The sequence below is a fragment of the Osmerus eperlanus genome, chromosome 27, assembly GCF_963692335.1.
Source record: "Osmerus eperlanus chromosome 27, fOsmEpe2.1, whole genome shotgun sequence".
NCBI lineage: Eukaryota > Metazoa > Chordata > Actinopteri > Osmeriformes > Osmeridae > Osmerus > Osmerus eperlanus.
The window spans coordinates 2,510,579-2,528,618 of record NC_085044.1 but is presented as its reverse complement, the minus strand read 5'-3'; the positions used below and the strand labels follow the sequence as shown (position 1 = coordinate 2,528,618).

Below are 18,040 nucleotides of genomic sequence, written 5' to 3'. Positions count from 1 at the left end.
AATGAATCAGTGGTTGTTGGTGTTCGTCCAGGTCATCGTGAGATGAAAAGACAAACATATATTGATGTTTGTTTGCTTGTTTCGAGTTTGTAACGACACTGTGTTTAGGACGGATCACACCAGATCTCAATAATTTGGGTTGGACACATGAACAGGGTGAATATCAGAAATCTATTAGAATTTGAGAAATACAAGGATTTAGTGAGGAATAATATCCTTTTTGCTTATCCAATATAATATGTAGTTTCTTTAATATCTAGTACAGTAGCTTCCTGTTCTGAAACGGTAACCTTTACAAACCTACCATCAAAGCTTCCTAAATACTATATTGCTTTCCTCAGAATGGATAAGAAAGAGAAAAAGAGAGACAGAGAAAAGAGAGATAGTCGTCTGAACTGAAACAAACTACCCCATTTAACAGCCTACAGTCAAACAGGAACCCCACACTGAATCGGATTCCAGGCCAACCATGTGCTTTGGGGTAAAAAGAAAAAAAGAAATAGAAATCCACAACAAAAAACACTGTCAAATTGAAATCAGCCCCTGAAGAGATTTATATTTTCCTATTTTGTAGTTAAGCACACATACCCAGACAGTACAAGGTGTGTGTGTGTGTTACCATGGGGACCACCGCCAGTTTTTGGTTTTAGATGTCGTTACTCTAAACTTCATTCGTCAAAATACCGTAAAGCAAAACACAATCAATAAAATAGCTGATAACTGAACGATTTCCACACAGCACACACAGGGAATGCAAATACCCTTCCCCCAACTGCCCAAAGAATAAATAAAAAAGGGGATTTCTGATCCTAATGTTCTCTACAAACGGGACGAAAAAAGGAACAACAGGCAAAAAACAGCATACAATTCTACAGATGCTAACCTGTCTGTATAACAAGTCATAATTATTCAATTAATTTTCCTTTTTTAATACAAAAACATACAATGATATAAAATAATTGTATTCCTCGTAAAAGAGTAATGTTTCGTCTTCATCCAGGACATGCGTGCCCCTCGACACACACACGTGTGATCGTGTGTATTTACAGTTGGATTCGTATAAAAACGCGATGTTCTAGTTGAAGTACAGCATACCTCCTATCAGGAGTCTTGAGTGTGCCAAATCAATTCACCTTTTCGCCAAGAAAACATGGTCCGGGGACAGAAGAGAGCTAAAGAAAAGGTCTCTAGGAGACAGTAGACAGGGGGACGGGGGGTTGGGGGTAAAAATTCTAGATGGGGACAGGATTACGTTTAAGCAGTTGGGCGCAGCGGGTGGCGTTTGCATTCCCCATCCTCCACACACGCAAACCTTCTGAACGGACCTGGGGATGGGGGGGGGGGGGGGGGGGGGGGAATCCAACTATCCATCGACGAAAAAAAGAAATAAGAAGAAAAGTCTTGTGATGTGCTTCTTCTTGCCACAAGTGCATTGATATAAGGCACAGGCACAGTTTCCCCTCTTTCAACAGAGCGGGCGTCATGAGGTCAATCCCACTAAGAGGAACAACTAGGGTGACCACCAATGGCATCTGAAGTTCATGCAGAACATTTACACAATGTAGAATAGATCCACATACAAGTGTATGTATAGATATATATAAATACACATTTATATATATGTATACGGTGTATATGTACGTGTATATCGTTTCTTTTTGTGTGTGTGTGTGTAGGATGTCTTGGGTTGCAAATCTTTGCTGCATGTGTTGCTTGGTCTCTCTGGGTTGTCGATGACTGACGGTGACACGGGTCAGTCACCCTGGTAACACGGGTCACCCTGGTAACACGGGTCACCCTGGTAACGAGCAGAACTCGGCACCACAGAAAGAAAGAAAGATGGCCGTCGTGGCCCGTCCTCATCGAAGGTGATGGCGCTGGAAGAGTCGCCAACAGGCCAGTGGAGATAGAAACCATGGGAGAACAACACAGAGACAAAGGAGGGAAAACATTGTGTGTTCCTACGTGGGGGATGGGAAGGTGGAGCGAGGTGGGAGAGGGGGTGTAGGACAGTGTGGGGGGGAGAGGGGGAGAGGGGGAGAGGGGGTGTAGGACAGTGTGGGGGGTGGGGGGGAGAGGGGGTGTAGGACAGTGTGGGGGGGAGAGGGGGAGAGGGGGTGTAGGACAGTGTGGGGGGGTGGGGGGAGAGGGGCATCAGGACTGGGTGATCACCCTAGTGATTCAGGTACTGAAATTGTCTTGAGGACAGCGAACAGAACATCGTCCCTCAGAGAGTCTCTGTCAATATCGAGAGGATCCTCTCTCCATTCCTGTCAGAGTGCTCCAAAAAGGAACTGCTAGGTCTGTGTGTGTGTGTGTGTGTGTGTGTGTGTGTGTGTGTGTGTGTGTGTGTGTGTGTGTAGGCGTGAGTGTGTTATGGGGGAGATGTGTGTGTGTGCATTTTCAAGCTTTAATATTAGATAAATCACATGTTCATGTAATTCTGTTTGTGTGTCAGTGCCCATTGTGTGTGTATATATTTGTATTAGTGGTAGCTTCTATTTGTGTGAAGTTGTGTTTAAAAGCGTTTGTGTGTGGATTTGTATGGTTTGTGTACGAAAGGTTGTGCGTTTATCAGTGTGAGAGTATGTCTGTCAGAATGTGTGTGTGTGTGTCAGTGTGTGTGTATCCGTGTGTGTATCTGTGTGTGTGTGTGTATGCTTGTGGATGTATCCCTGTGTGTGTGGGTGTGTATCTGTGTGTGTGTGTGTGTATGTGTGTATCAGTGTGTGTGTGTATTTGCGTATCAGTGTGTGTGTGTGTGTGTGTGTGTTCTAGAGGCAGACGTTGTTGCTGATCTGGCAGGTGGATCCGATCCCGGCCTGAGAGAGAAACAGTTTGCCGTTGGGACACACACACACCTCGAACACAGGCTGCCTGCTCCCCGAGGCGGACGCCTTGCCCTCCGGCAGACGCAACAAGCGGATCCTCTGGGCGTCCAGGGTGATCTGGAGGAACGCACAGAGCACAACACGGGAACCTCCTTACTTTACTGTTGGATTTCGACATTGTGTTATTGTTCAGTTGGTACATGGATTTGTTGTTAGATTGTTGCACAGCAACATTGTTACATACTCCTCCTCTTCCTCCCTCTATTACCCCTCCTCCTTTTGGCCCCCTCCTCCCCCTTTCCCCTTCCTCCTCCTCCCCTCTCCTTCTCCCCTTCCTCCCTTTCACTCTCCTCCTCCTCCCTCCTCTCCCTCTCCTCCTCCCTCCTTTCCCTCTCCTCCTCCTCTCCCTCTCCTCCTCCTCCCTCTCCTCCCTCTCCTCCCCCTCCTTCTCCAGAGGCCCTGTCCTACCCTGGCCAGAGGGGGCCCAGAAACATGCAGGCAGGAGTCATTACCAGACATTGGGGGCACATTCCCACCCGCCGACCCGGAACTCTTCCAAGAGAGGGTCTCGGCTGAGTTCCACAGACATCTGCTGTTGAGCAAATGTACTCCGAGCGGGGGGGAGGGAGGGAGGAGCGCTGGGGGGCGGATGTGCAGGTGAGAGGGGGGTGGTGGGGGAGGAACGGGGGGGGGGGAACTGTGGTGCTAATTGCTCTGGCAGTGCCAGGGGGGGTCCTTAGGAGAGGGGTCTGTCTGGGAGTCGGCACCGAGCACGGAACGTCCGAAGGCACTTCAAATGGGGTGTGAGAGCGAAAGTGCAATCACATGAACAGACCAACTGTCCTTCTATGAGCCCCCCCCTCCCCCCCCCCCTCCATCCCCTTGATTGTTCTCTAATTGTCTGGCTAAGATCAGGGACATTCCAAGGGCGGCTGGAGGGCGAAGCGTCTAAATTCCATTGCAACTTCTTCCCCCCCACTCGGACTCTCCGTCGTCAAGCAGCGCTAGAAAGACAACTGGAACTGGAATCTGGTCTACGTGTTCCATCTAAGGACCCTCACCTCTCCGTCTTTGGACTCCAGACGGAGGTCACTTCTGCAGATGGCCTGGATGTCCCCGGCCTCGGCCAGGATCTGCACCCCCTTAGGAGCCTCCACGAAGAGGGACCTGGTGGGAGACTCCAGTCTGGGGGAGGGAGAGAGAGGGGGGGGAGGGAGAGAGAGGGGGAGGGAGGGAGAGAGAGGGAGAGAGATGGGGAGGGAGAGAGAGGGGGAGGGAGGGAGGGAGAGGGGGAGGGAGGGAGAGAGAGGGAGAGAGATGGGGGAGGGAGAGAGAGGGGGAGGGAGGGAGAGAGAGGGAGAGAGATGGGGGAGGGAGAGAGAGTGGGGGGAAGGAGAGAGAGGGGGAGGGAGATAGAGGGGGGAGGGAGAGAGAGTAGAGAGCTGTAAATATGTACACAATGTACGGTACATTATGTACAGCATGCTTGTCAGACAAACTAAATTGTACCATGTTCATTTGGTAAACATCAAGTAGTACCGGCATGTATAAATCCTACACAAACAGCTCGCTATGTTACACATGTTTCAAGTCTTGTTTTTCACTGTCTTTTCATAATAGATTAAGGTACATTTGTCCTCAAAGATATAATTCTGTGTCCACTCAATCCTTCCACTCCAACCTGACGATCTAGCTGTCTGTCTGTGAGGGTCGACTGTGAAACATGTTTAGTAAGTAGTTGGTGTCCAGGGCTGTGTGTGTTTGTGCCATCGCTGTGTCTGAGATGTTGGAGAACCAACAGACAATCTCTCTCTGCCCCCCCGTCTCTCTCTCTCTCTGTCTGGCTGTCTGTCTGGCTGTCTGTCTCCACAGCTCCCTCTTTCTCCCTCCCCCCCCCTTCCTCCCTCGGCAGGGACCCAAAAGGAAAATGAATTATCAATCACATGACCGAGCAAAACAACTCTGCACATTTATATTCAAATAAGTACCTGTCAGCTTTTCCATATTGAACCGTTTTACCTCGCATCAACATCTCAAAGCAACGAGCCAGAAGCACCAGACATGAGACAATCCGTGACTCAAACCTCTATTACATACTGTCATTCAAACCGCGCCTCCGCAACACGCCACGAAAATAACCTTTTTTCCCACCCGGAGATTCGACGAAGGCCGGTGAGGTCACTGAAGGTTATTCGTGATGAACGTGGCCATCGCGGCGGTAGAACCGAGTGGGTTAATGGAGACGCAGAGCAAGCTGGTGTGCGTGGTGAGGAAGGTGTGAAACACTGTGAGATTCTAAAGGCTGAGTCATGAATCACAGGTTCACACTGTGTGTGTGTCGAACGGCCGTCTGTGCAACTGGGATCTCCACATCCTCAGATCTCTTTCCTCCCTATCTGTCCTCTCTCTCCTCTCTCTCTCCTCTCTCTCTCCTCCCTCTCTCCTCCCTCTCTCTCCTCTCTCTCCTCTCTCTCCTCTCTCTCCTCTCTCTCTCTCCTCTCTCCTCTCTCTCTCCTCTCTCTCCTCTCTCCCCTCTCTCCCCTCTCTCCCCTCTCTCCCGTCTCTCCCCTCTCTCTCTCTCCCTCTGTTTCAGGACTATACTCAGTTCTCACTCTCTCCTTCCACTTCCTCTCCTGTTCTCCCTCTCCTCCTCCCCTACTCTCCCCCTCCTCTCTCTCTCCCTCTCTCTCTCTCCTCTCTCTCTCCTCTCTCTCTCTCCTCTCTCTCCCCCTCCCCTCTCTCCTCCCCCCTCCCTCTCTGATTCTCTCTCCTCTCCCTTCCCACCTGAGAGAACCACAAAGGACCTGATTGGTGCATGCAGACATTAAGGATGAACGTTGGTGTATCAGGTGTACAGATGGGTGCACTGTAACACCAGCATGAACAGGCTTCTCCAGTCCTTGGGCACCACCACCCAAGCTCTGCTCTCTCTGTGGAGATACAAGCACACCGCTGGTATCTCAGAAGTCCCCACCCCCCATCTTCTCAGATGGAGATACCGTAAGATGACAAGGCGGGTATCTCCCCTGTGACCTTAAATGAAGATAGACGTTAGACGCCGATATCTCCGTGGTTGTTAATCTTGTGAGGCTGGCTTTCGTGCTGTTGTTTCTTATCTCCGAGAGTACAGTAGGAGCAGCGCGAAGGATTTCAATCTGGATAAACACTCGAGGAAGGGGGGGGGGGAAGACAGCTGTGGTGCAGAGAGACCGCTGTGGAACACGAACACAACGACATGGATGGGGTCACGGAGGGGTCACGGAGGGGTCACTGAGGGGTCACGGTGTCAGAGCTAACTAGTGACTGCTTGGTTTCACAGCAGCAGCGTTGGCGGGGGGGGGGGGCGAGCGGCGTCGGTGAACGTCCTTCCCCCCGACGAGGCGTTTCCCGAGGTGAACCATCTTCCCGATAAGCTCCCCTCCCCTTTCACCCCTCCAACTCTCTATCTCTCTCTCTCTCTCCTGTCCTTTCCTATTGGCCTTTCTCCTTTCTCTATTTCTTTTCCACAGCGTCTCGCTCCCCTAGTCCATTTCTCTTTATCTCTGCTCTCTCCCTCAGTCTCCTTCTATTTCTCTCTATTACTCTTTTTTCCATCTTCCGCTCTCTGTCTCTCTCTTTCTCCAGCGAGTCAGCGAATCTGTATTCAGCCTGTGTTGTGTATCTCCTGCGCTGCTCTTCCTGTACGTGGGGGGCGTGTGTGTGTGTGTGTGGGTGGGAGGGAGGGGGGGAGCAGAAAGCAGATTAGAGAGGCGTCGCTGCCTTGGCCCGGCCCGTTCGGCCCAGGATCAACACCCGTCGACTAATCTGACGCTGGGGGGGGGGGGGGGGGAAGGAGGACGCAACAGAAGAAGAGGAGAGGAAGAAAGGACAGATGAGGGAGGGAAGGGCTGTCGGCGGTTCCAGCGATCACCCCCCCCCCCCCCCCCACACACACACACACACATCCCCCGTCTTTCTTTAATTCTTTCTTTTTCTCTTGTCTCTTTTCCCCTTGATGCCCCTCCCTCCCTCACCATCACTCTCTTTCCCCCTCCCCTTCTGTCATGCGGAAGCAAACCCCATCTCGGAAGGCGGGACGGGAGGTTAATAACGTCCACGCTGAGGATTCGTATCGCCGCCGTGCAAACAACGCCACAAATAATAAGCTCTCCGACGCGGGGAGAAATTGCTGCACATGCTCCCTGTCCTCGGTGTCCCCGCTCACGTCCTCCACCTTCGCCCCCATCATTCCTCAACTCCTCCTGCAGCGAGAGGCCCGAACAGGAGAAATGGAATTGGTCACTACTTGGGAGTAAATGTGTGCGCCTCACCCATGTAAATGTGTGCGCCTCACCCATGTAAATGTGTGCGCCTCACCCATGTAAATGTGTGCGCCTCACCCATGTTTCTTCTCTAATGATCACAAATCACCACGATGTCCACTACGCGCATACACACACACAGCGCTAACCTCCAGACTGTGCAACAGGAACGCAGAGCTGGAAACATTCACTCTCTATGAAGACAGTCATATCGATCCCCATTTCATCTCCAGCTTGGTTTTTCCGCCTTCTCTTCTTCAAAACAAACATCCTATTTGGCTCTTTCCCTGACCTGCGTTAACTTTCTAACAGTCTAGAACCTTCTATTAGCAATCTAGAACCTTTCTTTAGCACAGGGAATAAACCTTGTTTGTGAATTGGTAGGGTTACATAATACAGTAGGGAAGAGCTTGTCAACATAAAAAATGATTTCTAATTGATAAGTCACTGATCGTGTTTTGATTGCATTTACATTGTCATTTAGCAGATGCTCTATCCAGAGTGACTTACAGTAAGTACAGGACATTTCTCCCGAGACAAGTAGGGTGAAGTGCCTTGCCCAACGTCACACCGTGCCAAATGACACAACGTAATTTGGCACGGACGGGAATCGAACCAACAACCTTCTGATTAATAGCTCGACTCCCTAACCGCTCAGCCATCTGACCCCCTGATTCAGATGGTTAGGTGTGGTCACAATAGGCCCGATTCCAGAACAGCGACGTGAGCAAAGGAGAAGAAGAAAATCTAGCCGAAAAAAATAAACGCAAAGCTGAATTGTTACCTGTCAAGGATTCCGACACATTCCTGAAATATTCGATTTTAGTTGTGCTTCACTAAGCTCCCCCGCCCCCCACCCAGCAATATAATTGGATAGTTTGGACCATCTTTCATTTTCAATTGGCCACTTGTCGAAAAGAATCAGGAAAGAAGGGGCATAGCGTTGCAACCTCCAACCGACAATTACAGGCAGAATCAGATGAAGGGGTTTAGGAGCATCACTCAAAGTGATGCTCTCTCTCTCCTTTGACGGAACATTCCGGAATGTTATTTTGAAAAGCGCGGGGCGCGTGATTGATGAGTCACGCTCGATCACACAAAGTCATATCCCCCAGGAAGACATTATTATACGTTTGTCCTATAAAATACATCTCCCCCTCTGTCTTTCTCCCTCTCTCTCTCTCCAAGACTCACACTGACATGTCTCCTCTACACCCACACCCACACCCACACCCACACACACATCATCACCACAGACACAAACACAACAACATCATCCCCCTCGAAACACATCCACACACACACAACCTCATCCACTACACCTAAAACCACTGCCCCCCACACACACACACACCTCCACACACATTTCCACCCTCCCTCCCTCCACACACCCACCCCCCGCCCACCAGCGTGAGGCAGGGTGGTGAGACTCCGGTGAGGGGAAGACAGTGAGTTCCTCTCAGGAGCAGCAGGCCTCTGCTCAGCTCTGACTGATCCTCATCACACACAACACCCTGCGATCAGACATGATGACAAACCAGACGTTTACACGGGGAAGCTGTCCTCTGGGACACACACGCACACACAACCCCTCTCTCTCTCTCACATACTCACACAAAGGCCACACAATATCTCTCACACACACACACACCTACGCGCGCACACACACACGCACCTACGCGTGCACACACGCGATAGCTGTCAGGTACTGCTACAGCTTCATCTGCTTAGACACTGCAGGCTGTTGCCTTGATTGATGGCTGTCAGAACAGTCCTAGTGTGTGTGCTTTCCTGTCTGTTGATGTGTGTGTGTGTGAGTGTGGGTTTGTGTTTATGTGGTTGTGCATGTGTGTATGGCTTTGGGGGTCTGGCTAGGAAGTGTGTGTGTGTGGTGGGCGTAAAGGTTTTTAGTACTCATCATTTTTCAACGAGTCGGCCATATTTTCTCGTTACATGCCAACTATCTCTCTTCTCTCTCTCTCTCTCTCTCTAATCACTCTCCCGTTCTCTCCTTTTCCCTGCTAACCTTTTCCAACTCCCCCACCCAGCTAACACCCCTCTCCTCTCTCATATTGGCGTAGAGCTTCATGTTTGTTTTAGCTAATGAGCGTCTCCTGTAATTACATTTTGATGAGCATCCGGGCATTGATCATGGTGCCGGCGCTGGTCCTGTCCCAGATCAGGCAGGATCCAGAGCCAGAGCAGGGCCAGAGCAGGGCCAGAGCCAGAGCAGAGCCAGAGCCAGAGCAGGGCCAGAGCCCGAGCAGAGCCAGAGCAGAGCAGGGCCAGAGCCAGAGCAGAGCCAGAGCAGAGCCAGAGCAGGGCCAGAGCAGGGCCAGAGCAGGGCCAGAGCAGGGCCAGAGCAGGGCCAGAGCAGAGCCAGAGCAGGGCCAGAGCCAGATCAGGGCCAGAGCAGGGCCAGAGCAGAGCCCAGGCACTGATGAGACACAACTCAGACCACCTCCTACTGGACAAAGATCCAATGCTAATTGCCTGTGGAGAGTAAATTGCTCTCTCTGTCTGTCTCTGTCTGTCTCTGTCTGTCTCTCTCTCTGTCTCTCTCTCTGTCTCTGGCTCTCTCTCTGTCTCTCTCTGTCTGTCTCTGGCTCTCTCTCTGTCTCTCTCTCTGTCTCTGGCTCTCTCTCTCTCTCTCTCTCTCTGTCTCTGGCTCTCTCTCTCTGTCTCTGTCTCTCTCTCTGTCTCTCTCTCTGTCTCTGTCTCTCTCTCTGGCTCTCTTTCAATCACTGTATCCCTTTCTCCTAAGCCAGAGAGAAAGGCAGAGCAAGGTGTACTGAGACCCGATTATGTGTGTGTGTGCGTCATCAGCAGGGTTTCTTACCGCAGCTCTTTGAACGGCTCAGCTCTGACGTGTGGAGTCTCCAGGGAGTTACTGAACACTGCTCCCTCCGCACCTGCAACCAGAGAATAACATTTACATTTACATTTAGTCATTTAGCAGACGCACTTATCCAGAGTGACTTACAGTAAGTACAGGGACATTCCCCCGAGGCAAGTAGGGTGAAGTGTCTTGCCCAAGGACACAGCGTCAGTTTTGCATGACCGGGAATCGAACTGGCAACCTTCGGATTACTAGCCCGATTCCCTCACCGCCCAGCCACCTGACTCCCTATAATAATAATAGAATAACATCAGCCTCCATCCTCCATCCCCTCAATATCTCTTTACTCCCCCCCCCCCCCCCCCCCACTCTCTCTCTCTCTGTTTTGCTGTCGGTCAATAGCCCACCCTGATGCCGGGTCGATGGACATAATCTCTGAGGCCATAGATCTATACTCGGGCAGCCCTGACCCACTGTTTCACTGTTCACTCTGAATCACTGCACACGCGCGCGCGCGATAACACACACACACATCCACACACAAACAAAAAACACACACGTGGACAAACACATACACACACAGATATACACACACACTCTTAGGCACACATCCTGGACGCACACACATCGACTGTACGCGAACACGCAAGCGCAAGGAAAGAGAGAGAGAGAGAGAGAGAGAGAGGAGAGAGAGAGAGAGAGAGAGAGAGAGAGAGAGAGAGAGAGAGAGAGAGAGAGAGAGAGAGAGAGAGAGAGAGAGAGAGAGAGAGAGAGAGAGAGAGGGAGAACGAGGTTGGAAACACAGCGAGTGATTCATAGCAGCCGACGACTGAGGGAATCCACAGGGGCCACACAGAAACTTTTTGTCAACAAGAGAAGACTACAAAAAAAAGTTAACTTTCCGAAAAAACTCAAACAAAAGGGAGGCGTGTTTTCAAGTATGCGGGGGAGAGCTGTTCAAGGTTCCAGAGCGCCGAGGAACATACAACTCCTTAGGTTCTTCAGGGAGGTCTTTAAATCACAGCGCCGCTCTGCAAGGTAGGAACAAGGGGAGGGTGTGTGGCGGGCTGGACTGGGGGAGGCAGGGCTGGGGGGAGGCAGGGCTGGGGTGAGGCAGGGCTGGTGTGAGGCAGGGCTGTGGTGAGGCAGGGTTGGGGTGAGGCAGGGCTGTGGTGAGCAGGGCTGGGTGAGGCAGGGCTGGGTGAGGCAGGGCTGGGGTGAGACAGGGCTGGGTGAGGCAGGGCTGGGGTGAGGCAGGGTTGGGGGAGACAGGGCTGGGTGAGGCAGGGCTGGGGGAGACAGGGCTGGGGGGAGACAGGGCTGGGGGGAGGCAGGGCTGGGTGAGACAGGGCTGGGGGAGACAGGGCAGGATGAGGCAGGGCTGGGGTGAGACAGGGCTGGGGTGAGACAGGGCTGGGTGAGGCAGGGCTGGGGGGAGGCAGGGCTGGGGTGAGGCAGGGCTGGGGGGAGACAGGGCTGGGTGAGGCAGGGCTGGGGGAGACAGGGCTGGGGGGAGGCAGGGCTGGGTGAGGCAGGGCTGGGGGGAGACAGGGCTGGATGAGGCAGGGCTGGGGTAAGACAGGGCTGGGGTGAGACAGGGCTGGGTGAGGCAGGGCTGGGGGGAGGCAGGGCTGGGGTGAGGCAGGGCTGGGTGAGGCAGGGCTGGGTGAGACAGGGCTGGGGTGAGGCAGGGCTGGTGAGGCGGGGCTGGGGTGAGGCGGGGCTGGGGGGAGGCAGGGCTGTGGTGAGGCAGGGCTGGGGTGAGGCAGGGCTGGGGTGAGGCAGGGCTGGGGTGAGACAGGGCTGGGGGGAGGCAGGGCCTGGGGTGAGACAGGGCTGGGGGGAGGCAGGGGCTGGGGTGAGGCAGGGCTGGGGTGAGGCAGGGCTGGGGTGAGGGGTGAGGGAGGAGAGAGAGCGAGGGAACAAAATCAGACTGTAGCACCTTTGTACTTATATACGTTTACTAAAACACACACACAGAGACACACACACACACACACACAGATTACTTTTTGAGAAGCTGTGATACTAATCAGAGCCTGGGGACTGAGATGATGAAAGCCACAGTGTTTGTGTGCAAGTGTGCGTGTGTGAGTGGACAGTTCCAGTGTTCCAGTCAGACCAATCCCTCTGCTGGGGGGTGGGGGGTGGGAGGGAAGAGATAGAGAGATAAAGATAGAGAGCCCTTTGTGTGTGTGTGTGTGTGTGTGTGTGTGTGTGTGAGATAGCGTTCGGGGAGAGTGTGTGTGTGCACGTGCCCTGTGTGTGTGGATGTCACTTGGCGAGGATGACAGACAAACAGTAGGACGAGTAGCTCCAATCTACATCCTCCCCTCTCCTCCTCCTCTCTACCCCTCTCCCCCTCTCCTCCTCCTCTCTACCCTCTCCCCCTCTCCTCCTCCTCTCTACCCCTCTCCTCCTCCTCCTCTTCCTCTCTACCCCTCTCCTCCTCCTCCTCCTCTCTACCCCTCTCCACTCCCCCTCTCCTCCTCCTCTCTACCCCTCTCCACTCCCCTCTCCTCCTCCTCTCTACCCCTCTTCACTCCCCTCTCCTCCTCCTCTCTACCCTCTCCACTCCCCCTCTCTACCCCTCTTCACTCCCCTCTCCTCCTCCTCTCTACCCCTCTCACTCCTCCTCCTCCTCCTCCTCTCTACCCCTCTTCACTCCCCTCTCCTCCTCCTCCTCCCCTCTACCCCTCTTCACTCCCCCTCTCCTCCTTTACCCCTCTTCACTCCCCCTCTCTACCCCTCTTCACTCCCCCTCTCCTCCTCTCTACCCCTCTTCACTCCCCTCTCCTCCTCTCTACCCCTCTTCACTCCCCCTCTCCTCCTCCTCTCTACCCTTCTCCACTCCCCTCTCTCCTCCTCTCTACCCCTCTTCACTCCCCCTCTCCTCCTCCTCTCTACCCCTCTTCACTCCCCTCTCCTCCTCCTCTCTACCCTCTCCACTCCCCCTCTCCTCCTCCTCTCTACCCCTCTTCACTCCCCTCTCCTCCTCCTCTCTACCCTCTCCACTCCCCTCTCCTCCTCCTCTCTACTCCCTCTCACTCCCCCTCTCCTCCTCCTCTCTACCCCTCTCCACTCCACCTCTCCTCCTCCTCTCTACCCCTCTTCACTCCCCCTGTCCTCCTCCTCTCTACCCTCTTCACTCCCCTCTCCTCCTTTACCCCTCTTCACTCCCCTCTCCTCCTCCTCCTCCTCCTCCTCTCTACCCCTCTTCACTCCCCTCTCCTCCTTTACCCCTCTTCACTCCCCCCTCTCCTCCTCCTCTCTACCCCTCTTCACTCCCCTCTCCTCTCCTCCTCCTCCTCTCTACCCCTCTTCACTACCCCTCTCCTCCTCCTCTCTACCCCTCTTCACTCCCCCTCTCCCTCCTCCTCTCTACCCTCTTCACTCCCCTCTCCTCCTCCTCTCTACCCTCTTCACTCCCCCTCTCCTCCTCCTCTCTACCCCTTTTCACTCCCCCTCTCCTCCTCCTCTCTACCCCTCTTCACTCCCCTCTCCTCCTCCTCTCTACCCTCTTCACTCCCCCTCTCCTCCTCTCCACTCCCCTCTCCTCCTCTACCCCTCTTCACTCCCCTCTCCTCCTCCTCTCTACCCCTCTCCTCCTCTCTACTCTCCTCTCCCTTACCCCCTCGCCTTCTCCTCCTCATCTTCTCTCCCTCTCCTCTCCCCCTCCTCCTCCTCTCCCCCTCCTCCTCTCCTACCCCCCATTCCCTCCTCCACCTCCACACTCCTTCTGACAGCTCCACCACTCTCACCAGCTGACTCTGCCCGTTTCCCCCGGCGACAACCCCATTAATGACCCGGCTCATAAACACCTATAAACGGATAGAGAGGGAGATCGATAGCAGCCTTTCAGTTTTATTTCAACTCCCTCGTCTCCCCCGGAATGATTTCATCAATGTGTGTCCATTAGGTGAAGGGCTGACCTTTGACCCTCGGTCCACAGGTGATCAATCAGGGTGTTGTGAAGCGTGCGTGGGGATTCCCGTGCGATGGAGGGGCTTGGCGGGCGAGCGAGAGGATCGGACACAGATGGAGAGAGGTCCGTCCGTCTGTGTCTGTCTGTGTCCGTCTTGTCCGTCTGTGTCCGTCTGTGTCCGTCTGTGTCCGTGTCTGTCTGTGTCTGTCTGTGTCTGTCTGTCTGTCTGTGAGTGTGCGTATGAACTGTGTGTGTGTGTGCACGTGTGTGTGCATGTGTGTGTGCATGTACCGTATGCACGTGTGCATGTTGGCTTGCGTCTGTATATATATTTGTAAATGTGTGTGTGTAGATATGTGTGTGTATGTAAGCTTGTGTGTGTGTGTTTGTGTGTAAATAGGACAGTCCACAGGCCAGTGAAAGACGAGAGGTTATTTTGTTTATCGGCGCCGTAGATCAGGAGATATTGGCTAGCGATACAGATATTACCCAGAAGCCTTGGGAGATGAGGATCAGTCGGTTCTGGAAGCGGGAGGGGGGGGGGGGGCTGTCTGGAACACAGTGTTTACATAAACAGGGAGGGAGGTGTGTATTTGTTTGTATGTGAGCATACGAGTTAGTGTGTGTTTGAGTTTGTGTAATCGTCTCTGTGTGTGATGATGTGTCTGTGTGAGCGTGTGTGTGTGTGCGACTTGACGTGATGGAGTGTTATTGAAATGACTGTGGGCGACTGCAGCATGGATGCCAGGCATGTTCATCCATCAGGCCCGTGTTTCAGCCTGACAGGATATGTTCCCACAGATGTTCTACATGAATCCAGAACCAGACGTTCTTCTGGGATCTGACGCTCTACAGTACAAACGCAGAGAAGAGCCCTGGGTCAGCTCGGTGGTTAGAGCGCAGCAGACGAAGAGGCCGTATGTTCATTCCCCCCCCCCCCCCCCCCCCCCGCGGGGTCCGATGCTCTGGATAAGATGCTGGAGAGGACTGTACGTCATATTTTTGCTACCTTCCTGGGCTGGGTTCTTTTAGAAACTGCGGGTCAAGGTTGACACTGGCTTTTATTTGGTCGCATCTAATCTTCACAGTTTTAGCGTCTGTGAATAAATCTACAAGTCGCGAGCTAGCTGTTTAAATACGCAGGTTTATGTCGGCGCTACAGTTCAGTAGATGGCTCCCCTGCTCCCTCCCTCCCTCCTTCCCTCCTTCCCTGCCTCCCTCCGCCTCTCCTTCTCTCTCTCTTCCCCTCTCCATGAGAGTTAATGGCCTCAGTCCCTAGCAACACACCGTCAGTTCTCTTCCATTAATGACAGGGTGGGCACCGTGGCAACCGTAATTAGGGACAAACGTACATCCACAGAACGTCCGGAACAAAACTCCAGGCAAAAGGGGGGGGCTGCCTGCCTGCCTGTCTGCCAGTTGACTGTACCGTTAAATGTCGAAATGACATCAGTTGGTATTCAAGGACCCCGAGGACCTTTTACGGGAGTGAGTGGTCGTCGTCCCCCGGAACAGGAGAAGAAAAGAAGAGAGGAGAAGAGCTCTTCAGCGTGGGTCAGGAACGCTCGCCTGGAGAGCTCTTCGGGGGAAGGCAGGGGAGGGGGAGGGGGAAGGGCACTGCTGTAATGACATGCATTCACAATGTGGTTCCTCGTTAGACTGGATCACAGGGGAGGCTGGAGGGGAGACTGATGGGGTCGTATCAGGATCATGGATCCACTGGTGCTGCTTAGTGCCGTGTTCTGTAAAGGTGGGGGGGAGTTGGTGTGTGTGTGTGTGGGGGGGGGGGGGTTATGGGATGTAAACACAGCTTGTAAAGCATGACACGTACAAGGCGGCACCAGGTCGGCACCAAATCGATGCTGGACACGTTGTGAACATCCAGCGCCGTGCCGCCTCTGACGGAGCAGGGGGAGATGGTGCCTTCTTACAACAGCCTCCACACCATAATAATAATAATAATACTACATCTGGCTTGACGCAGAAAGCAGCCTCTTTACAAAGATAAACAAAAACACTTAATGATTCAAAGATAAACGGTCTGTGGTTATAAATGAGCAAGTTGTAAACAAGCTGAAAGAGAAGAGAGGGGATAGAGGGAGGGTGATAAAAACACTGGACACAGAGAAGGATGTTGTCACCAGAGTGTGAATTATACAATGACAATCGGGGGAGGGCCAACTTCTTCTCCAGGGCGTGTATCAACCGCCCCGACCTGTTGTTTTGACCTCTTTTAGGGGGGTCCAAGTCTTAATTAGGGGGGTCAGACCCCCCCAAACCCCCCCCCCAAGACCCCGTAATTCGCACCCTGGTTGTTACCTCAGCATTCTTCGGTGAAACTACTGAGCACATCTACCGAAGACAGGGTGTGTGTGTGTGTGTGTGCGCGTGTTTACAGAGGGCAAGGACCATTCGTATGCATGCGTGTATGTATGCATGCATGTGCATTTGTGTACGCGTGGATGTTTTTCTACAGAGGGTTAGGAGTGTTTGAGTGTGTGTGTGGTGTGTGTGTGTTCTTGGCTAGCCCTTCAGAGGAATCTTAAGCATCTACCGAGCGTGTTGGAAATATAACTGTCTGGATTCCATGTTGTTCGGCGGCAACCTCTCTGATATAAACAACATCTCCTTGTCCTTCAGAATTAATAACCGCACAGAGTTGTAACTTTGTCGAGGTTCTTTTGAAGTTGAGAGAGTAAAGCAACAGTAATGGACATCGGTTGCATAAGGTGGAGAAGGCAGTCCGGTAAAATGAAAACTGGTTTTATGAAAGATCCATATCTGGCGTGTGATGATGATGTGCATAAACAGCTGGCAGCTTGTTAACTAGGCTTTATCGCGTCCAGCCTTGCATCTGGAATTCAGATCCACATCTACGTTTCCTAGATGCATGGCGTGCATTCACAGTCTCCCTTCAAGGCTTCCTCTCTGTCATGCGCACACACACACACACACACACACACACACACACACACACACACACACACACACACACACACACACACACACACACACACACACACACACACACACACACACACACACACACACACACAGGTGGGAGAACATGTGTGCATGCTAGTACCATCCATGAACGGTTTTCCTTTACATCCCCATCTCCATCAATCACACACACGCACACCGGTCGCCGAACACACACACAAAACCACACACACACCCCAAACAACCTCAGACTGCCGTGAAAGTCACCTTCGAATCCTATAGGCTTCCTCTCTGCATCTGAGGCCCCTGCTATCAGACCCCATTAAGCCCTTATCTAGCGTGAGTTATCAGCTGACGGTGTTTCAGACGGAGCGCTGCGGGTGACGGAGTGGAAGCGCCGTCACCTACGACACCTCGAATTACACGTCACGACAACGGAGAGAAAACACATTACGCCTCCGTGATGCGGCCGGTGGTGGCGGCGACGCCTAACCACATTTGAAAGGCGGAACTACGTATTTTCGCCCGATGGGTGAAAGTGAGTGGCAGGGACGGGGGGGGGGGGGGAGGGAGAAGAGAGAGATAGAGATAGAGAGAGGTCTACAGTGGACGCGACAGTACCGCCGTTCGAAACCACGGTAACAATCTAATCTAACGTCGGTGACTGGTCGGCGGGCGGCGGATTTATGGGATGGAACTCCTGGAAAGAGAGCAGGTGAGGAGGGGGTGAGGAGGGGGTGAGGGAGGGGGTGAGGAGGGGGTGAGGAGGGGGTGAGGGAGGGTGAGGAGGGGGTGAGGGAGGGTGAGGAGGAGGGAGTTACATTTACATTTAGTCATTTAGCAGACGCTCTTATCCAGAGCGACTTACAGTAAGTACAGGGACATTCCCGCGAGGCAAGTAGGGTGAAGTGCCTTGCCCAAGGACACAATGTCATTTGGCACAGCCGGGAATCGAACTGGCAACCTCCAGATTACTAGCCCGCTTCCCTAACCGCTCAGCCACCTGACTCCCTGGGAGGGTGTGAGGCAGGGGGGAGGGCGTTGGAATTATCAAGTGTGGGATTCAATTTAAATTAGCCTCCGTTGCAGTGAGTCAATGGGATGTAATTGAGGCTAATCAATGAGCTTTAATTATAATTATAACAAATACACCAGCAGCAGGTAACAGCATTATGCTGTGGGCTCAAGCTAATTTGTGGTT

The 18,040-nt window shown here is 52.9% G+C and overlaps 1 protein-coding gene across 3 annotated transcripts in view; it reads right to left on the bottom strand.

Moving 5' to 3' along the window:
• Positions 1-2,341: 2,341 nt before the first annotated feature.
• The window catches only part of sgcd (sarcoglycan, delta (dystrophin-associated glycoprotein)), a 47,640-nt gene continuing 31,941 nt past the window's right edge, over positions 2,342-18,040 (bottom strand). For all 3 annotated transcript variants that reach the window (XM_062453841.1, XM_062453842.1, XM_062453843.1), the window contains exons 6-8: positions 9,972-10,044; positions 3,893-4,016; positions 2,342-2,948 (exon numbers count right to left, since the gene is read on the bottom strand). In XM_062453841.1, coding sequence (XP_062309825.1) covers positions 2,775-2,948; positions 3,893-4,016; positions 9,972-10,044 — 371 coding nt within the window. In that variant the 3' untranslated portion in view covers positions 2,342-2,774. The remainder of the gene's footprint in view (positions 2,949-3,892; positions 4,017-9,971; positions 10,045-18,040) is intronic.